The sequence below is a fragment of the Pipistrellus kuhlii genome, unplaced genomic scaffold (genome assembly GCF_014108245.1).
Source record: "Pipistrellus kuhlii isolate mPipKuh1 unplaced genomic scaffold, mPipKuh1.p scaffold_m20_p_1, whole genome shotgun sequence".
Taxonomy (NCBI): domain Eukaryota; kingdom Metazoa; phylum Chordata; class Mammalia; order Chiroptera; family Vespertilionidae; genus Pipistrellus; species Pipistrellus kuhlii.
Window position 1 is genome coordinate 132,175,874 of NW_023425404.1, and position 27,145 is coordinate 132,203,018.

Below are 27,145 nucleotides of genomic sequence, written 5' to 3' on the forward strand. Positions count from 1 at the left end.
AGAGGACACTTTATGAAATAATTCCGCCCATTGCCTTCTGACCCCCTGACCAGCTCGATGACTATCCATTTATGGTGCTTTCAGGCCCTTCATAGGAACAAAAGTTTCTATTGTCCCCTTCCCCCTCGTTGTTTGTTCTCCATGGAGTGCCGCTAATCTTGGGCACATCAAATGCACACATTCCAGGAGGCCAGGGATGTTAATGTTTCCTACACGTGTAGGGAGTCAGTATTTCCAAACGGCTGTTTGCACATCTACCGGACAGACCATGCACTGAAGTAACCAATGACCTATTCATTAGTCAACAACATTAAATGGGATAGGGTAGTCAAAAGTTGATATAACCATTTTGTCCCCTTACAAAAAGAAACTGCCTCTTTAAAATGTTGTGTAAAAGTCCTTTCTCCTATTACCTTGCTGGCATGAGTCTGCAATGGAATTCAATAAATATGTATTCAACACTTGTTATATCTAATGTAGTCTACTAGCCAAGTATGGATGAAATGAGATACACAGAGGATATAAAAAAATAACGATGAAACTATAATACATTGGCCAAAACTGAACAAGAGCTGCCACAGAGAGGTGAGATAAAAGGGTGGGGGAGTAGATAATCACTGACTAGGTTCTGGAAAAGCCTCCTGCCGTAGAGGTAACTAAGAGGCAGAGACACTGGGGAGGGAGACGAAGCCTTTGAGAACAGAAATAAGGTACTGGGGACAGACAATGAAGAAGGTTCTAGAGAGCCAAGTGCTCTAGTGAAGCTGTCACAGGAAGTGCTTAAACAGCAGATGGGAACCAAAAACAGGCTAAGCAGATCATAAAAGGCACAGTGCTTACAAATATGTTTTCCCATCTTCTTTTTAATAGACTGCCTTTTTTTTCTTTTTTGCATGAGCCCTCCATGGCGTATATGAGTAGGCGAGCAACCAAATTCTGGCCAATTACATGTGAACAGAAGTTATGGGGAGGGGCGTTAGCAAAGCTACCTAAAAAGGTCCTGACTAGGATGCCTCCTCTGTCTTCTTGCCTAGAATATAATAGAATTCACAGTGAACTACAGAGGCCACTTCCTGACCACAAGGTAATCTTGAGAATGGAAAAGGGGGCGGAGCAAGATGTCATAATATTAACCCTAAATTGCCATCCTAGCAATCTGGGGCACTCTGCTTTTTGTCACTGTATTTGTACTTGCAGCCAAATTCAGTTCCGAACTGACTATCCTTTAGCACAAGGGTGTGGAATCTTAATGTATGTTCGTTATCAAGTTGGCACATATTTCCTCTGGATACACACACACACACACACACACACACACACTGCATAGAAATGAGCAGATCCTAGGAAAGCAATATAATTTGTTAAATTTATTTCATATATAATGCTGTAAAATTATAGAAGTATCTAAAAAACGTTATTTCTATATCTAAAGAATCAGATTAGAAAATACATATCCATAATGACACTGGAGAAAACAATTCCCAACTTCTGTGTAAACTGGTCTGCCCTTTGATAACCTACTCCACTGTAATGTGAGCTATCAGGAGCTGGCCACACACACCAACCTTTACAACCTGCTGTGGCCAGCAGGCCAGGAGAAGAAAAAGAATGTGATACTTTCTAGGGGTCCATTTTAGAGTGCTCTAAAAACATCAAAAACAAATAATTTGATTTGGAGGAAATACCTATTGTTGCTGCAAGTTAATCAGAAAATGCAGCATTACTTCTCAGACCTACACTTCTCTGACCAGGAATAAGAATTCTGGGCCATATTTGATGGTCCACGGTTCTCTGGCCTCCACATATGATTTAGCAGCTCAATAATACAAAAATTAGGAGAAGCACAGTCAATGAATGACAGATTTTCTTAACCCCAAATTAAATGTCAGAATTAAGCTGAAATGGGCAAATAATATTCAAACTTTACTTTTTAACATTCCTGAAGTATAATCTCCATCTCATTACTTTAAGTAGGGGGGGGGGGGGAGAGAAACAAGTCTCAGCTGGCAAAGCAAACACACCTCTTTTACTGTCTGTCACATGTCCATGCTGCTTTGGTTTGCAATCTAATAAAATTTTACTCTTAAAAATGCATCCTAATGTATAAGGTTCTGAGAGTTGGACAATATTTTTTGATGCTTATATAAGAGGTGAGTTATCAAATAAGTTAGGGGAAAATTAAGGTCTCGTGTCAGTTCTATAGACTACTTATTTTTTTTAATTTAAAAAAATATATATTTTATTGATTTTTTACAGAGAGGAAGAGAGAGGGATAGATAGTTAGAAACATTGATGAGAGAGAATCATCAATCAGCTGCCTCTTGCACACCCCCCACTGGGGATGTGCCTGCAACCAAGGTACATGCCCTTGACCAGAATCGAACCTGGGACTTTTCAGTCCACAGGCCGACGCTCTCTCCACTGAGCCAAACCGGTTTCGGCTAGACTACTTCTTAAATAAACTAATTACACTGGGAGTCAAGGGACAACATGGAAAAAATAAGGACATGTTGAGATGCCCAAGTAGATGATGGCTCTGGACAAGGAAAAGGGACAAGGAAAAAGCCAACTCAACCTCGGGTGTGGTTAGTAACTTGAGAAGGATTTCCTTAATGTGACTAAGATTGTCTTTCGAGTCCTAAGAATCATTTGTAATTTCTGCAATCTACATCATGTTGCCATTCATAGATGGCCCCACTAAAAGCAGAATGAAAGAACCTTGTCCTCCAAGGCATGTAATTGAGAAACAAAGGTGACATAGAAGTATGCAAGGGCAGGGCAGAAGAATGAATGGCTACAAAGGTGGGAGATTTCAGAGAGCTCTCATTACATCTAACAAGTTTCAGAGAACTCAGATATGGAAAACTCATCTGAGGCAAACAGGAGCGCACAATGAGAAGTATCCTTTTTAAAGAGCGAAAGTTGCTAAATGAAGCGTGAAACAACCCACTGCTGTATGAATGGGACTTGGAAGAAGTGGAGGCAGAATTTATAGGGCCTCACGGGAAAGGGCCTTGAGCCATCCTGTACCACAGGTACACCAAAATCCCAAGGAAAGCCTCCTCCGGACTCTATGATCTTCAGAGGAAAACAACTCCCCACCTTTCCGAATACCCTGTGTGCTAGTGCTGATTATCCTGCTTTCAGATCTAAACTCCTGCCGCAGCATAAACTGAAATTGAAGTGCCTCTGATGGCTATCTCTATATAATATCATCCATTAAATACTCTCATGAATGCAGAACTCAAAACCACTTCATATGACTGATTAAATCTGTCCTCACACTATCCATAGACGGCAGGAGAGCGACATTATCCTCATTTACCAGCAGACAAGTGAAAACACAGAAGGTTATGTGACTTGCCCGATTTCAGTAAAAATTTCTTGTCCCAGATCCGTGGGTTTATCTGAACCCACTTGTTCAGATAAAGGCCCAGAAGCCCAGCAAATCTGAGTGTTTGGAAGGGAGAAGGTGAGGCTGTAGTAAAATACTAAGCAAGGAAGCATGAGAGGGGAGGAGAATGTCAATGGTGATTAAGGGCATAAAGGTATTTAAATTGCATTTCCAGGAAGGAAACGTTGCAGGTAAGAGCATAATCTACAATTTACGGAAATTAAAGTAAGCCTGATATCTCAACATAATCTCTTTACTCTTTTGCTTGTTTTGTACCAATATATATATATAATGAACTATAGAATGTGTATCTCTTCTGAAGTATCTCTACATCTATGATTTTATTTTTCCTGTCACATTTTATCTAACATTCTTTTTACTATTAAAAAATGTAAATAATTTGTAGATTATAGTCAAATATTAAGTCAACCAACTGAGTGATAATTTGGTGCATGACCTTAAAATAAATAGGGGTTCTGGTCAATATAATATTGTCTACCAAGAGCAGTCTGATAATAACTTATTTTTGTCTTTGGGAACATCCAAATCAGACACATTTCAACTCTCACTATTTTTAAGATATATTTTTATTGACTTCAGAGAGGAAGGGAGAGGGAGAGAGATAGAAACATCAATGAGAGAGAACCATTGATCGGCTGGCTCCTGCATGCCCCACACTGGGGACTGAGCCCACAACCCAGGCATGTGCGCTGACTGGGAATTGAAAGGGGACTTTCTTGTTTATAGGTCTATATTCAACCACCAATGGGTTGGGTTCAACTCTTACTATTTAATGTTTAACTCCTGAACTAGCCCAAAGAAAATAGGTTTCTGCATCTGCATTTCTGTATCTCAAACCAACTTTTAACTATCATAATTCAGTACTATCCCTTGCCACTGAAAAATCTCCTTCTGAAGTGTTGGCCTTTTCAGTTGGCTTGGAATTTTAATTTTTCTTTCTGTTTCCACTTTGATATGAGTGGAATTAGGAATAATGCCAAATGAGACATTCAGAACACATAAGAAAATGTTATTGAAAGTGTGCAGTAGGTTTTTGTTTGCTTCTTTTCAGGTAGGTAACAATAGCAATGAGCACACTCAGCACCCAGATCTTTGTTTCTAAATCCTATTCCACAGTGAAAGGAGTCAGGACTGGGGCAGGGAGCCTGAAACGTTTTGTTGTGATAAAAAGCAAGAATGTAATGCAAAGAATAATGAAAAGATGCAAAAAGATCTGGCTTGGAGGTGTTTCCACTGGCCAAATTTGGGGTCATTTGAGCGCCAAGAAATATAGAAATTCATAACAATTAAATAAAAGAAGAGTCCCTGGGTCCAAAGTGATTCATAAAGGACGGAGCTCCTCTTCCCAGAAAGATGCCAGTGAACATGTAGAAGGAATGGTAACACAATTTCACAACCTCCATTGAAATAATTAATTTGATCAAAAGCTATCCATAGGTGTTAAAACTTTTGCTGGTTGGAAGTTTGTTGGAGAATAGGATGCTCAAACAGTTTCAATGTGTCATCTGCAGATGACGTACTAATAACAAAAAGAAGAAGGTGCCTTTCAGTGGAACCTTCATCATGTGATCAAACTTAATTAACACCCCCCAAAATGGAACAGACCGACATTATGCACAATGGGAATTTATAACATATGGTCGATCACCTCTGTAATACTCTTGCAAAAAAGGTTTCACCTGAACCCAATGATGACGAAGCCAGACACAAATTTAGACTGTGAAACATTCTACTTGGGACTCATCAAAAATGTCATTGTCAAGAAGAAGGAAAAAAGTGGTCTTACCATTCTAAACTAAGGGAGACCAAAGGGAATATCAAGGAAATGCAATGTAAGATCTTCGCTTGTCTCGTGACCAAAGAGAAAAAAAAAATCATAAAACTAATTACTGGGACAATTGGAAAATCTAAAATCTGGATTGTATGTTACATAATATTTGTGTGTCAATGTTACCTTTCTTAAGTGTGATAAGGATATTGTGGTTTGCATGTAAATGTCCTTGTTCTCAGGGATGCGTACTGAGGTATTTAGGCATAAAGTGCCATTATCTGAAAGTTACTTTCAAATGATTCAGAAAGAAGGAAGAAAGGGAGGGAAGAAGGGAGGGAGGGAAGGAGGGAGGGAGGGAGGGATGGAGAGAGGGAGGGAGGGAGGGAGGGAGGGAGGGAAAGAGATGCATAATGTTAACAACTGTAGATAAAGAGTACAGGAGGCTCTCGCCAGGTAGCTCAGTCAGTTAGAGCACTGTCTTGATACATTAAGGTTGCAGGTTCAATCCCTGTCAGGGTACATACAAGAATTAACTAATGAATGCTTAAATAAGTAGAACAACAAATCAATGTTTCTCTCTCTCTCTCTCTCTCTCTCTCTCTCTCTCTCTCTAATCAATAAATAAACTTAAAAAAAAATTATAGGCATATTTACTGATCCTGTACTTGCAAGTCTTCTGTGGATTTGGAAATTTTCAAATAAATGAGAAAAATTTATAAACACAAGCACAATAAAATGCATACCTTGGCAAACGTTATTACTTGAGAGCTATTGTGCACTCATCAGTGCTCTCTAGAGAAGGGGCCAAGAGCACAGATACCCTCCACTTAGGAAATGTGTGTCCTATGCAGATGACTTGTCTTTTCTCTAAAATAGTGAACCTGAGTTGAACCAGGTGAAGGTGCCAGCACAGCTATCTTTCTTCTTAAAGATTAGTGCATATTGGATTTACTCATAGGTTCATTGACAGATTAAATGAAAAACATCCAAATAAATTACTTAGAACAGTACCTGTCTCATACCAAGAGCTCAACAAAATGCCAGCTATAAGGAGGATTAAAAAAAATGACTAAAAGGAAAAGCCACAGTGGTTAACACACTATATTAAAAACTGAAGGTATACATATCAATAAGATACCTCATCTTCAACTAGGTAAGTCCAGTAAGGATAGACAAGAGGTAAGCACAGATATCTTAACAGGTGCATATAAAAGGATACATTAAAGTGATCAATTCCATAGATTTAAGAAAGTCAGAAATGGTTTGGGATAAAAGCAATGCTAAACATTTCTTTTTCAGGAAAGCAAATTTACAAGACATCTAGTTTCATAAATAAGAATTCATTAGAATATAACGAAACTCATTAAAGTGTTCCTTTTAGTTTAAAAAGATCGTATTTGTTTTAGCTTGGGGAATGATGCTCTAACTTGGGGTAGGTTTACTAGACAAACATCACAAAAGGCTAGTAAAATTCTAATGTGACCATTATGACTTCTTTCAGCACCAAAATCTCTCTGTGTTTAAAAGAGTTACTGGTACAATGAGCTGAGCTATATATTAACTACTTTAAAAAAGGAATCATTTTGTGACTGTGCATAGATTTATATGATGTGAAGCAATCGTCAGTTTGGTATACTATGTGTGTTTTTTGTTGTTGTTAATCCTCACCCAAGGATATTTCCATGATTTTTTAGAGAGAGTGGAAGGGATGGAGCAAAGGGGAGAGAAAGAAAGAGAGGGAGGGAGGGAGGGAAGGAGGGAGGGAGGGAGGGAGAGAGAGAGACAGACATCAATAAGGGACACATCAATTGGTTGCCTCCTACCTTTGCCCCAACCAAGCTGGGGATGGAACCTGCAACCCAGGCACATGCCCTTGATTGGGAATCAAACCTGTGACCCTTCGGTGCGTGGGCCGACACTCTAACCACTGAACACACCAGCTAGGGCTACTGTGTTGTTTTTTTAAAGACAACATTACTTCATTAATTGCTCCAACTTTATCTCATGAAGAATGTTAAACAGAAATCTGGAAGAAACCTAAATGTACATCAATAAGGGATTGGTTAAATATATGTTGGCACAATGGCCTTCTTGCTTCTAGTACTACGGACCTGAACAGGCCTACACTGCTGTGAGAGGGACATGGTAACCCGTGATCTTACCATGCCGTTCTCCTCCCTACCCTCCCTGACTCTTCTTCGTGTGTATTTAGCTCATCTTACCAGATCCATGTCTCAGTATGGCATTCAACACTGCATTTCATCATCTGATTCCTGCCTTCCCCACTAGGCTCATCACCAGTCACAACTACCAATACTCCAACAAACTGAAGTTCTCAAAAAATAACACTCTCTCTAGTACCTCCACACCTTCACATGGAATGTCACTCCTCCCATGTCTGCCAGACTCACACCTGGACAGGCTTGATATTCAGCGTAAACACGACCACCTCCAAGACCTGCTGCAGCCCCGCATCCCGAGTGTGGAGCCCTCTTTGAGCTCCCCTAAGCACCTGTGCATACCTCTATCACCAGTTATTTATATGTGTTTATGTTCACATCCACATACACCATGCTGTGTCATCACAGGTATTTTTCTTATCTGGCTCTCCCACTCGACTTTGAGCTCTTTAAGTACACAGCCCCTGCTCTGAAACAGTGTACAGTCTCTGAATAAAGACAGATATGGCAGGTGTACAAGATGTTTAAGAGAACACAGAAGAAGGAATTTCTCCGCAGAGAGGTGGGAGTCGGGAAAATGCCAGGAAAGACTTGCAAGAGGAAATATGAGCTGAATCTTGAAGGATGAGCAGGAATTCACCATGTGGGTGGTGAAGGGCCTTTGATTCAGAATAAGCCGAGAGGTATGAGCAGCAGAGTCTGGAAATGCAAGGGTAATCCCCCGTGACTGGGTCTTACGGTCAACAGTCGTCGTTCAGAGACAAGGCAGTTGTCAGCATGAAGAGCCTCGTACTCAGAGAATTAGGATGCTCTCCCTAACTGCAGATAACCAATGCACTGTAAGCAGCCGATGGCCCAATCAGATTGCATTCTGTGTTTTCAAGCAAGTAAATTGATTTTTTAGAAACTTAATCAAAAGTGAAGATCTATGATATATAAAAAGCCCATAAGATAGACAGACAAATTAAATATGTTCATTTTCCCACTAAATTATCTTTTTTTTTTTTTGAAAAGCACAGCCTGCTTATTAAGATTGCATCTTCATCTTTTTATCCCTTTTATAAGGAATTGTGGTCCTTCCACCTTCGAAAGCGCACCGAACTGAACCGGACGAGGCATTGCGGAAGCCGTTGCATCGGAGGTAAACACGTGGAAGACACAGTCCCCCGCGTCATGGAACTCAGTCTGGCCGAACAAATGACACAGATCCACAAACCACCACGCTGCAGAGCGGAATGAGTCAGGCTCTCGCTTAGGACTAAATGTGCGAAAGGAGCGGAGGCTTCCTCCAGCTCAAGTAGGTCGGCGGAGGGGGGAGGTGGCCTTTGAGATGGGATGTGAGTCAGGGCTGCTTCTCGGTATGTCCAGTTAAGAAAGTATACAAACTTAAAAAAAAAAAAAAAAAAAAAAAAGTGTGCGGTCATTCATTCCTAACAATTATTCACTTTCAGTTGAGTATTTGCTTACAAGTAACAGTGTTGGTGATGTAAAACAGAAAAAGCCAACAAAAGATAGAGAAAAGGCCTAACATTTGTAAAGGGTGACTTTTTTCAGCCCTGATATAAACAAATGTTGAATTATTCATTTCTTTTGACTAGAGGCCAAAATAGTAAACTGGAGATAAGTTTTCTCAATAACTTGAAGCTATGAGATCATATTTCAGTCCAAAATGTAATATCACACCTTCTCTTCCAAATTCTTCCTATCCTGTTTAAGGCCAATCCCCTGGGGAGGTCCTCGTGATGAATACTGAGGCTGAGGAAGTTGATGGAGGAGGAGGGCGGTCTGAGTAGGACGGTGGTGGGCAGGTCACCAAATCACAGCCTGTGTCCTGCCCAGATCCCAGCCCTGAGCTCCAGACCCAGCACCCAACCACCTATCAACCCCTCCACTTCCCAGCCTCAGCGCACTTCCAGCACACCGCACAGCACTGAAGTCACCACTGCACTTTCTCCCGTTCTCCAGCTCCCCCAATAATACACCCCAAACCTGGACATCATCCCTGATTCCGTCCCCTCTCTTCTCAACCATCGTTACCATGACCAGCACCATTTTCCTGGATGTGAACTAACAGGAGCCAGTTACTGGGCCAAATGCTTTGTATTTTCTCATTTGATCTTTATAAAACTACTATGAAATAGGCCTCTTATCTGTATTTTACAAAAAAAGAAAAGAAAGGAAAAGAAAAGGAAAGGAAAGGAAAGGAAAGGAAAGGAAAGGAAAGGAAAGGAAAGGAAAGGAAAGGAAAGAAATTATTGCTCAGGAAAGTTAGGTACGTTTCTCAAAAGCACAGTTTGTGGTAGCAGCCAGGTTTCTCTGTCTACAAAGCCCACAGGTCCACCACTGCCCAAGGCATCCCTCTCGTCCTGCTCCATCCTTTCTCTTTAGTATCCTTCGTCCCTTTTCCTCCTCTGTTCCCACCACCACTACTCGAGATAAAACCTAATTTCTCACCAGTTTTACGGGAACAACCTTTATCCCTGAGCCTCAAATAGCTCTTCTCTAAATTGACACCCAGGAACACATTCGGAAATGGGGCCCTGAACCTCAGGTGCCTGCAGGTCCCAGGCATCGGCCAGAAGCAGCAGCAAGCTGCATGGTCAAATGAAATGCATGCTCCTTCCCGATGGGGCAGCTGCTAAGCGACAGACTACGCTGCAATGCAGCTGCTGATTTTTTCAAAAAGCCTGATACCTGCCCTGGCAACTATTCTTTAAAAAATGTTAAAATACTCTGTAAGTGAAACCAAATCCAACTATACGTCAGATCTGACCCATCAGCACCAGCTTAAGACCTCTGAAATATAAAGTTGATTATGGGCTGTCCCTGCTTAAAATCTTTACAATGCTCCTCTACAACTCTTGCAGAAAAGCCAGTCTAATAAGATGACATCAAAGGCCTTCCCCGAGCCTGCCCATCCTTACTTATTCCACAGCATCTCTCATCAGATGCCCTTCAAGCACATCCCCCGGCGCTGGACTAGAGTTCTTACATTTCCCGGAGCGAGCCCCTTTGCCCTGTGGTTTCTGAAGTTTTAATGCCTTTTTTCTATCTGGCCAGGGTGCCCGACACTTGACTCATCCTTCAGGACTTAGCTGGGCCACTAGTCCTTCAACTCCTGGTCTGGGATACACCCCCTGAGACATGCTCTACCTCAAAACACACCTGTATCAAAACACAACTCTCATCAACGTTGTCATCATCTGTGGTCCTTCAACACTGACCATACATGACAGGAATGCCCGTAGCTTCATCTTACTGATGTGGTGTCTGTCGTGGTTGGCCCACAATCAGGCAGATACTAGCACTTGATATATGTTGAATAAATAAATCAACTGAATAGCACTGAGTGTATGAAATCTTCCTTGATCCTCTCCAGTTAGAAAGCATTCTTTCTCTGAACAACCCCAACTCTTTATTCCTAACTCTTTCCTATCTTAGAATACTGGAAGGAATGGGACAGCAACGCACCAAATCAGCTCCTTGCAAGCAAGAGTCCACGTTTTACCAATCTTCGTATCTCTCCCAGCAACCATCTTAACTCCTTGCCTCTAGTAAGCTCTCCAATGCTTGTCACATTAATCACAGTAACTCCAAATGCAATTTTAGTCTGTGAAGTAAGTGTGCGTCAAGTAAATCACAGGATCTGTGGTTGTAATGCTACAGTTAAATTCTAGTTCCTTCAGTTCCTTTTCTTTGGGTTAGATAACCAAAACTGTACTCCACTCTGAGGTTTGCATACTGTCTCCTTTTCACTGCTCTTTGAGTTACACACACACACACACACACACACACACACTCACTCACAAAGTATTCATTTGCAAAAAGCAATGAGAACTTCATTAGAGAAGTGCCTATTTTCAGAAGATGGGAAGGGTAAACAATCTGTATTTAAAAACATGCTTTACTAAGGACACTACAAGAGGCCCTCATAAACACAGTTCAGAGTTCATTTGTTCTGTATATCACCACACACTAATAGTAGCAAACGTTTATCAAGCCAGCAACAATCTTGCAAAATAGGTTTAGAGAGTAGGAAATTGTGGCTCAGAAAAGTTAAATAAATAAATATCTCATGGTCCTGTACCGGGTAGAAAGCCCACCCTCTACTCTCTCTCTGACACTGCCCCCCTAACCCAATCCATAGCTCAGCCAGTTAATTCTGTAACTGTTAGACATTATAAGATACAGACACTTGAACATTTTAAGTCTCCCTGAAGAAATTCCTTAACTTTATTTCTAGCATTACCAATTATGCTCCCTAATGCTATCAAAATCCTTTCTTTCATCTATCAGGTTAAAGTATGTTGTCTTCTTGGCACCAATTTAATTACATAGAATTTTACATATTTCACCAAGATTTTCCACTGAAGTGTCAGTGGGGTGATTTGTTAAGTGGCATTATTCACTTCCAAAAATGCTTTAAACAAGGAGAATGTGTACTTGTCTCAAAAAGAGCAGCATGAATAGTTGTAGGTGCTAATATAATATCTTATATCTTTTATACAAAAAAATATTTCTTACCTGAATTTTTCCATGAAGAATTAATATGAATACAATTCCCTCAGGTTAATGATAGGCTGGTGTTAGTAATTTCATTTGGTGAACTTTGTGGGTGTTTTAAAATTTGCTTCTTTAAGTATTAAAAATATAAACTGTCCTTTAGGTTAGAATGGAGGTCAATTTATTAGATTGACAAAACAAAAGAAAGAAATTACAAACTGAAAGGGAAAAGTTTAATGTAATAACTGAAATAGAATTAATTTAGTATGATTATGAACAGAATAAACATATCTCTAAGGAGCATAGTTCTCCCCCACAAAAGCAACTCAAAAAAAACCACAACTAATGTTAAGTTTGATTAATTTTGTGAAGTCATTATTTAGAAGTTATGCCTTTCAAGACATATATTAGGAAAATTATTGCAAGAAATATGTTCATCTAACCTTTGAGCTGGCACCTTATCCTGGCTATTCTCTGCCTTAAGACGTAGAAAGCTGCAAAACAAATGTCCAAAAAAAGAAATTCCAGATCTTTTCTCTGTAAGGAGGCGGAACTTGGGTATTTATCAACTTGTTACATTCCCGGAGACTTACACATATTCAACTTTCAGTGCTTTTCTGAAACAAAACAAAAAAATCTAGGACATGTTTAAAATAGTTATATTTTAGTCACCATTTTGTCATTTTGTAACAAAACATTTTGTAACAAAAATATTAACCAATAAGTGAAGTTGTGCTATTCTTTCATAGTCCAAATTCTAAGTTAAAATATTCAGACCTTTTGTGACACTGTACCTTCCAATCCAATTTTTCACTTTCAGAATATTAATTTTTGGTTCCAAGAGACAGTATCCTTTTATTTAAATGTGTGTTGGACAAAGTATCTGAAAAAAATTAAAACCTTTGATCAATTAGTAACCAGGGCTGATAGTTTTTAAATTGGATATATCTTTACTTACCTGTTTTCTTACATACTGTATGTTCCCTTTTCTCTTCAAATTTGGGGAAGAAATATTAAGGTTTTTTTGTGTGTGTGTGTGTGTTTTTCTTTCCTTCCACAGCATTTTCTTCTTGCATGGCTGCTTTGGTTGTCCATAGCAACAAGAATTACCCCGAAAGCTCAGCCATTTCACTTAAAGGATACATAAATAACTGTTTAATGAAAGCAAATAAAAGAAACTTGAAACACGACTAATAATGGTCAGGATTCGACCAGCCTAAAGATCCTAGAGGTAAGGGAAGAGATGATTTCATTACTTTTCTTTTGCATGAACATCTTCCCTCCTTCCGTAAAGCATAGAATACTCACTTTAACTTTCTATTTGCATATTGATTTGTAGAATTTAAAATTATATGAATAGAGCCTTCTTTTGGGGTACCAGCAAAAGAAAACAATTCTAAGTTCAATTTGATTCAAATGAAATAGTAATTTTATCAATGCAAAATTATTGCTCTATATTTTTAATAGCACACATTAGATTTACTTGTTAGAGATTTTTTTTTTTATGTGGGTTAGGCTTATAAGAAATTAGTGGAGACTTTTCACTGTTTTCAACTTCAGAAGAACTCACCATACCTTGACGTTGATACATTTCTTAAAATAGATAGTGAAATATATCAGGTACAATCTAAACAAAAAGCTGAAAATAAATCAAAGCATAAACTAAAAATTAGATTCCAGATCACATATCAAGAACAATTGTTTATAACAATGGTTCTATATGAGAAGGGAAAAATATAAAAGGATACCGTTTCTTTAATACTCTTTAATTGCCAATTTTGAATAATCTGATTTATCAAGAAAAATATGTTAAATGATTTTAAACAAAGATTAAACAAACATCATTTATTGTAAAGAATAGCAAACATCGTTATTTCCTAACAAGCAGCCAAACAGTTCTGTATAGTTTATTTTCATTTTATAATACCTTTAAGTTGGGCCACATTTCTCCTACTTAACAGAAGTCAGCCTTGACACTCAGAGCTTTAGTGAATTTTATAATATTGGTATATACACATCCATTAATAAGACTTTTAGCCTGAAATTTTAGCCAATTCTCCATATTTTAACACTCGCATTTTAAAACTGCACAAAACTGCCCTTTAAAGAAATGTTAAACCTGGAAGGGGTTATTTCCAGGGAGTTTCTGGAGCCTATTTTCTATTGACACATAGGGAAATTTTCATAGGCGACCATCACCATGATCTTTGTAAAGCTGCCAAAAAGAAATGCCCTACATGTATTTTTCTTGCATGTGGTATAAACACCACTGTGAGGAGCACTGAAATAGGATTCATTAGTAGCACCTAATATAGATGATCCTGTCCCATTTCCTCCTAATAATCTGTTTTCTTTACAGCCAGTGTAAACCAGCCACAGGAGTACATACAGGCAATGTTACCAGCAAACCCACTCAGTTACAATTCACAGATCTAGTGCCCTCTCCTGCCACTTGCCCGAGTATCGCTGCTTAGATGCATCTGTGGCTTCTCAGGGGTGCTGTGCACTTACTGAGGGTTCTCAGGGATGTTAGGCATACTTAAAAATAATAAGCCCTCTGGCGACCTTATGAAATTGTGACTAATATAAACCAGAGAAACTAAATTATTCAGGGATTACTCCTTGCATGTTAAAACACAGGCTTATAGATTTGCAGGCAATCCTGGGCTGTGGACCTGTGGACGGCGTTAAAGAAAATGAGGGATAAGAAGCCCCAAGGAACTGAGCCTGCTTACAACCCAAATGTAAGTCTATTGTCTGATATATAATTCAACTTACTGTAAAGGATTATAAAATGCCCAAATAGGCCAATCATAATCATTGAAAAATAAATAATAAGATGCTGCAGGCTAAGATAACTGATGCAGTTTCCATGTGGCTCAGACAGGACTCACACGGCCTCTTGAGCAGAGAACACAGCATGACACAAGTGCCTCCTTCCAGGTGACAAGTGCCAGGGACATGCATGGAGGGGAAAGGTCCCTCCTGACACTGTGCATCTACCTCTCAACCCTAGTCTTTAGCTAGAAAAAGTAGTGACTCTAAAAATCCTCCATGTCCCAACTTTAAATGTCATGCCATACTTCTCATTGTTAAAAAAAAGTTAATATTAACTAGACCACCAATTTACACCATACACAAGAATAAACTTGAAACAGATTTAAAAAAAAAACACACAAAACTTAAATGTAAGTCACAAAACCATAAAAATCCTAGAAGAAAACATAGACAGTAAAATCTCAGATATCTGGTGTAGCAATATTTTTTGCCACTATATTTCCTAGGGCAAAGGAAAAAAACAAATGGGACTGCTGAAGCTGATTTGGCTCAGTGGTAGAGCGTCGGTCTGTGGACTGAAAGGTCCCAGGTTCGATTCCGGTCAAGGGCATGTACAATACATTGGTTGCGGGCACATCCTCAGTAGGGAGTGTGCAAGAGGCAGCTGGTCGATGTTTCTCTCTCATTAACATTTCTAGCTCTCTATCTCTCTTCCTTCCTCTCTATAAAAAAATCAATAATATATATATATATATATATATATATATATATATATATATATATATATATATATATTTTAAATGGTATTACATCAAGGTAAAAACAAAAACAAAAAACAAACAAAAAAAAACTTCTACCTAGCAAAAGAAACCATCAATAAAATGAAAAGGGAATCTACTATGTGGGAGAACATATTTGCTAATGATACATCTGATAAAGGGTTAATCTCCAAGATATATAAAGAACTTTTACAACTCAACATCAGGAAGACAAACAATCCAATTAAAAAACGGGCAAAGGACCTAAATAGACACTTTTCTAAAGAAGGTACACTAGTACATATGGCCAATAAACATACGGGGGGAAATGTTCAGCATCACTAATCTTCAGAGAAATGCAAATTAAAACTATAATGAAGTATCAACTAACACCTTACAGAATGGCTATTATCAATAAATCAATAAGCAGCAAATGTTGGAGAGAATGTGGAGAAAAGGGAACCCTAGTCCACTGTGGGTGAGAATGCTGACCGATGGCAACTTTTTTGGATGAAACCAAAACAATATGGAGTTTCCTCCAAAAATTAAAAATGGAACTGCCTTGCCTGGCTAGTGTAGCTCTGAGGTTGAGTGGCAATCTGTGAACTAGGAGGTCACGGTTCGATTCCCAATCAGGGCACATGCCTGGGTTGCAGACTCAATGCCCAGTAGGGGGAGTGCAGGAGGCACTCATTATTGATGTTTCTCATTATTGAGAAACATCAATAATGAGATGTTTTTTAACAATGAGAAGTATGGCATGACATTTAAAGTTGGGACATGGAGTATTTTTAGAGTTACTACTTTTTCTAGCTAAAGACTAGGGTTGAGAGGTAGATGCACAGTGTCAGGAGGGACCTTTCCCCTCCATGCATGTCCCTGGCACTTGTCACCTGGAAGGAGGCACCTGTGTCATGCTGTGTCAAACATTCTCATTATTGATGTTTCTATCTCTCTCTCTCTTTATTCCTCTCTGAAATAAATATTTATTTAAAATAAATATTTTTTTAAAAAAAGAAAAGTTTTTTAAAAATGGAACTGCCTTTTGGCTCAGTGATCCCACTTCTAGAAATATATTCTAAAAATCCTGAAACCCTAATCTGAAAGAATATATGAACCCACATGATCCTAGCAGCATTATTTACAACTAGATGCCTGGTGCACAACATTTGTGCCCTGGGAAGTCTGGGGGGTCTCTTAGCTGGCCTGTGCCCTTTCACAGTCTGGGAGCCCTTGGGGGGTGTCCTACTGATGTCTTTGACCTGCTCCCCACGGAGTGGGCCTAACCTGGCAGTCGGACATCCTTAGCGCTGCCACTGCCACTGTGCTCACCAGCCTTCAGCCTGATCTCTGGATGAGCAGTGTTCTCCCTTTGGGAGTGCACTGACCACCAGGCGGCAGCTCCTGCATTGAGTATCTGCCCTCTGGTGATCAGTGTGGGTCATGGCGACTGGTTGTTCTGCTGTTCCGTTGATTTGCATATTACCCTTTTATTATATAGGATAGCTAAGGTATGGAAACAGCCAACATGCCCCTCAGTAGATGAGTGAATAAAAAAAGCTGCGGTACATACACCATGGTATACTACATGGCTGTAAAAAGAAGGAACTTTACTCTTTGTGACACCATAGATGGATCTGGAGAGCATTATGTTAAGTGAATAAGCCAGTCAGAGAAAGGCAAATGCCATATAATCACACTTATATGTGAAATCTAATGAACAAAATAAACTGATGAACAAAACAGAACCAGAGGCATGAATACATGGAACAGACAGGTCTCGGAGGGGAGGGAGGTGGAGGAGACTGGGAGAGCTTAGCTAAAGAACATAAGTGCATAGCCCTTGGACACAGACAACAATGTGATGAAGGCTGGGAGGGGGCATGAGGACTAGGTGAAGGGAGGCAAATGGGAGGAAAATGGTAGCCATCTGTAATTGTGTCAACAATAAAAATGATAGTAAAAATAAAGTGAATGACAGTGGGGAAAAAGTTAATATTAGCCTGGTAAATGCTATTCATAGACAGCTATTCAGCTCTGTGCATTTATAATACCAACATCCAGGACAACTGATTCCATGAATAACATTTTGGTTAAGGATTTGGATGATCCCAACTTTTAGTCCACTATTTTATAAGTATTAAAGTTACATAACTCATCAGACTTTAAGACAGGATTAGAGAATAGAACATTTAGCAAATATAGAAATTATTTATTCATAAATTATGTTTAATTCCCTCAACTTAATTATTTCAAAAACAATTCTGTCTTATTTAGAAAATGAAAATGTCTTAATTCTTGGCCACCTATAGACACCAAGATACAATGAATCTTTTAATTCATCAGTGATTTAAAAATTCAATTCAAGGGTCAAAGGATGTTGAACCATTACCTAGTAAAAACTATTACCATAGTAAGTGTATGTAATATAAAATCAGTTCTAAACACCCACATACATTAAAAAATACAACTAAGCATGAACTGCAAATTGTTTTTCTATTACGGTATTTGCTATTTGTTGGAATGCATGCATATGGCAGATAATTACCAAGTACCTACAAAATCTTAACACTGAAGAAAAGTAGAAGGTACTGAACTTCAAAATAATATTTTGGGTGGCAGACAGCTTATATTTGAAAAGTCTATCCATGAAGTAAGTTTCTGAAAATTTAGCAACACACACCTTTGACCATTTAGGGACCTTTCATAGAAACTGAGTTGGAGAACTCTGATTTATAAAAACAAGGCTAAAGATTTTGAAAAACAACATTGTTTTTGGCAAAGTCAGCCTAAATCCAGAAATTCTTAATGGTTTCTTCCTTTGTGTATATTAGCACAAATTTAAATTCTGATGACATCTTTCCTAAAAGGTTGTAAGTCAATATCTTCAAAAGGCAACCCTAACTTTGTGATGAGATTTTATAATAGAAAAATAATCTCAGTTTTGAAGAACATATATTAAAATTTCCACAGCAGTGATTTTTCAACCTTTTTCATCATACAGCACACACAAACAAATTACTAAAATTCTGTGGCACTCCAAAAAATGTATTTTTTAGCATTCTGACAAAAAATAGTAGGTATAATTTTGATTAATTTACACTGAATGGCTACTGTTGTATTGGTTATTGTCATTTTTTTTATTTAACAATCTTAGGGAAAATTTGTCAGTGTCCCTGACTAAATAGTCAGGTACGCATGTTTTAAAAATTCTTGAGGCACAACGGTTGAAAATTGTTGATATACAGAATAGTGAAAGAGATATTGATTAAATCAAGTGTTCAGTTTTAAAATTTAGTTGAATCTAAAATTATCCACATACAAATCACCTATGGCAAATCCTTAATTGCAGACTGGCTCTACACTGACATCTAGTACCCACCAAGGCTGAATCCAACCTTTAGTTAATGTCTGACAGGAAATGAGGACTTCTAATTGTATATAACTAGGGGAAAAACTGTTTTTCCACCAAAATCAACTATATATTCTAAAGCTAAGAAATCACTTAAAGTTCTCATATATTTTCCTTCCATGTTAAAAATAACAAATTGACTTTACAGTGTTTCATCAGACTAAAAACTAAAACTCTTGAGAGAATCTAAGAAAGAATATTGAATAAATATATGGATATCTGTTATTATTTTATAAGACATACTAATACATAATAATACTTTATCATATGTAGGTTTTAGTGTACTCCTGTATGCTGGCTTCATTGGTAATTCTATTATGACCATAACTCTCTCTTTAATTATGCACTAGTAGTAATGAAGTGATGAAATCAGAAAACTCTAAAAAAAAAAAAGCTTTAGTGCATTCAAGTGGAGAATTTCTTTATATTTGATGTTACTTAACAAAACTACGTCTTATAACACAATAGATTTTTAATAAATAGGCGTATGCTTTGCAACTAATTTGCTCTGGTAGGTTCGCAGAGATGCACTGTCCACACATCAGGCCTGTGCTCTCAGTGTTTTTCTATGGGTGTAGGCACTTTGAAATTTTTTGGAAAATTATCAACCCAAATTATCTGGGCTTCATCTTTGAGAACTGGTCATTTATTAGTTCCTATGAAAGACCTTGGCCCTGCCCACGTAAAAATCCTTATTTCCCCTCCAAGTTGATAAAGGGTGAAAACTCAGACAGGGTAGATTTTTGGTTGGTGCTGATCTCCTAGGACAGTAGTCGGCAAACTCATTAGTCAACAGAGCCACATATCAACAGCACAATTGAAATTTCTTTTGAGGGCCACATTTTTTTAAACTTAAACTTCTTCTAACGCCACTTCTTCAAAATAGACACGCCCGGGCCATGGTATTTGTGGAAGAGCCACGCTCAAGGGGCCAAAGAACCGCATGTGGCTCGTGAGCCACAGTTTGCCGACCACATAGGGCCACCTAAGGCACATGTGCATCAAGGTTCCAGTGTCCCTGGGGTTTCAGGAGTGTGAGGGAATGAGCACTTCCTCACAGCACAGTTTGGGTGTCGATAGGGACTGGAAGGATACACCATAGGCTCTGCTTTGAGTCTATTATAGGCCTACATGGTTTATGTAGAGCAGTCCTCCATGAGATCCAGTGAACTAGGATAACTTTGCACGCAGGTAGCAATCTGGAGCTTTGAGGAAATGAGCGCTGGTCAAGATCTTGTTGTTCCTGGGTTCACTGGCCCTTATTCCAGTTTGTGCCTCATCTGCCTCTTACTCCAAGCCATAATTTACATGACAATAAGAATATGGCAAAATGATGATGAGCTAACAAATAGATATGTAACGAATACAAAAATAATGGCACATGCAAAACTGATACAGAAATCTCCCCCACTGATTTCTTTGCAGGACCTCATGCTGGATCCTAGGAGACCCCTAGCCGCAATCCATTTACAATGTACCAATTCCACCAACTGGCTGGTGATGACTGATTTTTAAAAGACACGACTGAAACAAAAGCAAAAAATATATGGAGTGGCCTTGAATTAATAATACAACAATCTTCAGGACATTGTTAGAGATCCTAACTTGGAACAGTCTTGTCTAACCTAAAATTGTCCATAAAGTCCTCAACAGTTCATCCATCACAGCTAGATATTCTGGAGTGGTGGCTCACAAAGCTAAGTGCATAAATACCGCTTAAATGGCATACACAGATCAGTGTTTCCCAAAGTGTGGTATATGTACCCCCAGGGGTACGGCAAGAGTTTGGTGGGGGTACACGTTGTATCAGAGTTAGGTGGGGATATGCACTGCACCGTGCTTAGCTGCGCCTAATTCTACATTCTCATGAGTACTAGGGGTACTCAGCATTACAAAAATTATAGAAGGGGTACACATATGTCAAAAGTTTGGGAAACACTGGTACAGAATAGCCTTCCATGTACTTCTAGAGTAAGGGACTCATCTAGCATTGGAGACCTACTATGAAACAGCTTTAGCAACCAAAATTGACTTCCAGGTAGAAATGTCACTGTCCCCTTCCACTCCCATCATCCACCCCCACTCTGCAAAGGACAACATGAAAGTCTTCCTTCAGAACTATCTGTGGGAAAAGCCATACCTTCCCCCAAATAAATGGTTTGCTTTATACCTACAAACAACATAAATTATATGAGCAATAACACTTCCTTTTCTCCTTTAGCTACCAGAGTGAAGAGACAAATTACAGACATATTTAGGATCATATGGCTTATCTATCTGTGTTTTAATAATTCTTTTCTCAGCATCTTACCTTTTATTCTGTCCTTCCGCAGCCCCCCCTCCAGACTTGTTAATTCTATATTCCTAGTTTATTGTATTAATATTTTCCTGGAAGACACGTCACATCCTTCCCCACACAAGGTTGAACGTAAACAAATTCAAAGAAATCAATTCTACTTATCTTTTAAGGTATTTCCTAAGAAATCAAAAATAGAAAGTAACTGAACAGGTTTCCACTTTGTAACATTACCCATGATTTCATCTCCTTTAAGTTGCATATTTTATAGAATAAAGTTTATAAAAATAAAATGTGCTCTTTATTTACTGTACTTACATAAAAATAGGATGTCTCTAGAAATCTCCCACCTCTAAATGCATAGAACAATGACGATTAATCTGCAGAGATATTCATTGCAGCATATTTCATAAACAAAATACTGAAAACCACCTAAATGTGCATAAGTAGGGGATTTTAATATTAATTATGGTATACTGTGCAACCATTTCAAAGAATGAGTGAGATTTACATGTGGTGATAAGAAATAGTCTCCAAAATGTAATCCTATAGAATAAAGAGCTAATATGCTAATTAGACTAGACAGCAGAATGACCTTCTGGACCAGTGGGTGTGGGGCTGCGAGGCAGCGGGGACTGTGAAGGCCAACGCTTGCACAAATTTCGTGCACTGGGCCTCTAGTATTATATAAAAAATAAGTTACAGAACAGTTCTTACTTTCTGCTATTATTTTATGAACAAAAAAATTTTGAAAATGCTTAGAAGTCTCTGTAAAGATCAATAGGAAATAATTCATGAGGGTTGGATCTAGATGTCAGAAATACTGGGAAGTCAGAAAGACTTTTCTCTCTCTCAACTTGAATCTTTTAATTTTTTACTTATGCATGCATTTCTTATTTTGTTTTCAATAGACAATTTAAGTATATAATTGTGATAAGGATTAGAATAACTAATGAGAAAGGTATCCTACAGTTTTAAAGTCACTTTTTTAAAAGTCTTATAGTACAAAAATATATTCCTATTTGCTGAAAATCTTTTTATTCTAATAGGTGTCCCAAAAAAAACTTCATCCGGATATCAAAATTCTACATAACCCTTCCTAATGGATCAGAGGTCTAGTAAAAGAAACAAACACTTATTTACATAGGAATACAAATTATGGCTGGCCTGTAAAGAGAATAAAAAGTCAATGAATTAAGCAACTCCTAAAAAAATTTGTGAGTCTTTCTTAAAAGCAAAAAGAAATTCACATTCATAAAAAATAGAAAACTGATAGGTAAGAAGCCAAGTGGAAATCTTGGCAAATAGACAAACCTTACCCCATCCTCCCAATATCAGTCAGTTGCCTCTGGTCCAAGAGAAAACAAATGAAAAGTGGGGATATAGGGTCTTTCACTAACTTGTCAGAGCGGTTTGGGGGGAAAGTAGATATTGGAGCATCCTAAAATCAAGCAACACATTAAGAGCCTGGATATAGGATTGCCAGAGCCTTGTGTCAGCACTGCAATCCAGTATTTCCCTTTACTACTTACTACCAGGTAAGAAACCATTGGCCAACCAGCTAATGTTAACAATGTATGCCATCTGACCATACAGAAAAAGTGATCCCACAGAAAAACTAGAACACATGCAAAACAATATTTTTGCTATGTATATTCAAAGTTGCTTATTTCAGATTTTTTTTTGGTATAAGTAAAAGATTAGAATCAACACAAATGTCCATGAATAAGAAATTGGTTAATAAATTAGGGTATAGACAATGATTCCAAAAAAAAAAAAATAAAAAGGCTGTTCATGTGCTGGTGATAAAGAAAGCCTTTCAAAATGTATAGTTAGATGAAATAAGCAAGAATGGTGTATATATATTGTAGTATGGTTGCATTTATATAAAAGAAGTAGGGGGAAAGAATTATAGGAATTTGCCCATATGTACGTAAAGTATTTCTAAAAGGTACACAAAAAATTGGTAATAGCCATTGCTTTGAGGAGGAGCATTTGAGGATATGAACGCATTCTCTCTTATAAAATAAATATATATTTTAAAAGATTGATGGGAAAATGTAAAAACCTGCACAAAATTGGTGGAAAGGGGGAAAGGTATCTGTGTGCGGTGGTGTGGGAGGAGGGGGGTACTAAAAACTAGGCCATCAGTACCTTTCTCTCCTTCCCTTTTGTCTCCCCCATGACAAAAGCCCAGCCCTGTAATGAGTCTCTTCCACTGTTAACTGAAGATGCTGCGTGGAATCATTCACCATTTAAATCATTGCTGAATTATCACTTTAAAGCATACATTTGATTCAACTGACTCATAATGCATATATCAACAGACAAGTGGATAAAAAAGTTGTGGTACATATAAAAAATGGAATATTCTTTGGCCATAAAAAAGGATGAAATATTACCATTTGTAACAGCATGGATGGACCTAGAGGATATTATGAGGAGTGAAATAAGTCAGTCAGAAAAAGACAAATGCTGTATGATTTCACTTATATATGAAATCTAAGCAACAAAATAAACAAAATACAAACAGACTCATTGATACAAAGAACAGACTGATGGTTGCCAGAGAGGAAAGAGTTTGGGCAACTGGGTGAAAAGGGAGAAAGAATTAAGAAGTACAAATTGGAATTTATAGGGAACTCATACATCTTAACAAAGGGAAAAGAAACAATCCAATCAAATAAATGGGCAAAGGACCTACTTTCCTTTTTGAAAGTAGGCATACAAAGGCCAAGAAACATATGAAAACATGCTTAAAGTTACTAATCACCCAAGAAATGCAAATCAAAACAGCCACGAGGTACTATCTCACACCTGTCAGAATGGCTATTATCAACAAACTACAAGTGCTGGCGAGGTTGCGGAGAAAAAGGAACCCTCGTGCACTGCTGGTAGAAATGCAGACTGGTGCAGCCACAGTGGAGAACAGTGTGGAGTTTCCTCAAAAAACTAAAAATGGAACTCCCATTTGACCCAGTAATCTCACTTCTAGAAATATATCCCAAGAAAACAGAAACAACAATCAGAAAGGATATATGCACCCCTATGTTCACAGCAGAACAATTTATAATAGCTAAGATTTGGAAACAGCCTAAGAACCCATGAGCAGATGAGTGGATTAAAAAACTGTGGTACATCTACACAATGGAATACTATGCTGCTGTAAAAAGGAAAGAACTCTTACCATTTGCAACAGCACGATGGAACTGGAGAGCATTATGCTAATTAAAATAAGTCAGAGAAAGATAAATATCACATGATCTAACTCATTTGTGAATATAATGAACAACATGAACTGATGAACAAAAATATATTCAGAGACAGAAGCATAAACAGACCATCAAGCCTCAGAGGAAAAGCAGGGTAGGTTGGGGCAGGGTAAGAGATCTACCAAAGGACTTGAAGGCATGCATATAAGCATAACCAATGGACACAGATTCTAGGGGGCAGTGAGGGCATGTGCTGAGGGTGGGAGTGGCCAGGGAGAAATCAATGGGGGAAAAAGAAAACATGTAATACTTTAAACAATAAATAACTTTTTAAAAACTACAAATTGGTAATTACAAAACAGTCACAGGATGTAAAGTACAGTATAAGGAACATAGTCAATATTTTAATAACTATGTATGGTACCAGGTGGGTACTTGAAATATCAACGGGACACTTTGTAAAGTATATGAATTTTTAACCACCATACTGTACACCTGAAACTAATACAAAGTAATTAAGAATATAAACTGTAATTGAAAAATCAAAAATTTGAAAAAAATGCATATAACATGAATTCTACAGATATCCATTACATCTGCTATGATGAAAAAAAAAAGGGGGGGGGTGGAGGTGGGAAGCATACCAATATTTCTTAAAACTTATCAAAAGTTTTCAAGTAAAAACCCTAGTATTGTTTCTGGGACCAAAAATTCCTCCTTAGTCCCAGTGTGGACATCCATGTGTACTTTCAAGCAGAATTGTCCTGTGGTGGGTGTTTTGTTTTTATTTTGTTTTTTAATCCTCACTGGAGGATATTTTTTCCATTAGTTTTTATTTATCCTTTCAAAGAACCAGCTCTTGGTTCTATTGATCTTTTTTTTTTAATATATTTTTTTTAATTGATATTTCACAGAGAGGAGGAACAGAGAGAGATAGAGAGCTAGAAACGTCGATGAGAGAGAAACATCGACCAGCTGCCTCTTGCACACCCCCTACCGGGGATGTGCCCGCAACCAAGGTACATGCCCTTGACCGGAATCGAACCTGGGACCTTTCAGTCCACAGGCCGACGCTCTACCACTGAGCCAAACTGGCTTCGGCATCTATTGATCTTTTGTAGTGTGGTTTTTTTGTTTGTTTGTTTTTTGTCTCTATGTCATTTATTTCCACTCTGACCTTTATTATTTCCTTCCTTTTACTTACTCTAGGCTTTTCTTGTTGCTCTCTTTCTAGTTCTTTCAGTTGTTAGGTTAGGTAACTTGTTATTGGTTTTTCTTGTTTTTTGAGGTAGGCCTGTAGAGCTATGAACTTCCCTCTCAGGACTGCTTTCATTGTTTCCCATAGATTTTGGATTGTTGTGTTTTCACTGTCATTTGTTTCCAGAATGTTTTTTGTTTCTTCTTTGATCTCTTTGGTAACCCATTCATTGTTTAATAGCATGCTATTTAGCTCTGTGTGTTTTATTGTTTTATTGTAGTTGATTTAGTTTTATGCCATTTTGATCTAAGAGGATGCTTGATATGATTTCAATCTTCTTGAATTTGTAGAGACTTAGTCTGTGTCCTAATATGTGGTCTCTTTGAAAACGCCGCATGTGCACTTGAGAAGTATGTATATTCCTTAGCTTGGGGTGGGATGTTTCCACTGATTTGGGGGAAGTGGAAGGGAAAGGGACAAACAGAGAGAAATACTGATGTGAGAGAGACACATAGATTAGTTGACTCCTGCAGGACCCTGATTAGGGCCAGGAGCCTACAACCAAAGTCCATGCCCTTAACTGGAATCAAACCTGGGACCCTTCAGTCCACAGGCCCACACTCTATCCACTGAGCCAAAGTGGCTAGGGCCTGTGACAGGTGTTCATGGGCAAATCCAAGAAGCTGAATTTGCATTGACTAGAGCGCTTCCCTTCACTTGGCCTGACCTCCCAGTTTGAGAAGTACTAAAATTTCTAATCCATAAAGGTTATGACCTGCCCAGCTGAACTTTATGAGGAGATCTTAGGAAATTAGTAGCTCTAAATAATATTTTATAAAGGTCAGTTCTAATGAGGGCAAAGAATGAAGGAACAAAGTAATTTCTGTGAACCTTAACTTTCAAGACTACACATGTTCAAAAACTACCTGTTTGCAAAGGTCAAACTTCTTCAGCACTGCTTTAGTTTGGAATTTGCATTCCAAGACCACTTGAAGTTACGCAAAGTGCATGGTGTTCTTAAATAACCTTCTTGCAGAAAGTAGTGTTTGAAAATTCTTAATAAAAAATTTCACTTTGTTACCAGAGGGGTCAGGTGGTGGGAGGAGCAAATGGAAGAAGGCAGTCAAAATGTACAAATAGTTATAAGATAAATAAGTACTAGGGATGAAATTACAACATGAATATATTTAACACTGCTATATGCTATTTGTGAAAGTGGTTAAGAGAGTATATCCTAAGAGTTCTTATCACAAGAAAAATATATTTTTTCTTTTGTATCTACTATATGAGATGATGGGTGTTAACTTATTGTGGTAGTCATTTCTATACATACATATACATACATATATATATATATATATATATATATATATATATATGTTTCAAATCATTATGTTGTATACCTTAAACTTCTATAGTGCTGTATGTCAATTATATTTCAATAAAACTGGAAGGGGAAAATTACTGAATTGAACTGGGGGAAAAAAAAAACAAAAAACAAAAAAAAACACTACCAAAACTTCACTTCTTAAAGATTTGGACATTCAAGTTGAGTGCTGGAAATCCTATATAATAAAAGCCTAATATGCTAAGTGTCTAATCATCCATTCAAACAATCAAAG

At 38.0% G+C, this 27,145-nt stretch overlaps 1 protein-coding gene across 4 annotated transcripts in view; it reads right to left on the minus strand.

Annotated features, from left to right (window-relative positions):
- Positions 1 to 27,145, minus strand: part of NPNT (nephronectin) — an 82,804-nt gene that overhangs the window by 45,565 nt on the left and 10,094 nt on the right. For 2 of the 4 annotated variants that reach the window (XM_036409758.2, XM_036409770.2), the window contains exon 3: positions 12,313 to 12,363. The exons of the other annotated variants lie outside the window; for them this stretch is intronic. In XM_036409758.2, coding sequence (XP_036265651.1) covers positions 12,313 to 12,363 — 51 coding nt within the window. The remainder of the gene's footprint in view (positions 1 to 12,312; positions 12,364 to 27,145) is intronic. 4 annotated transcript variants of the gene reach the window in all.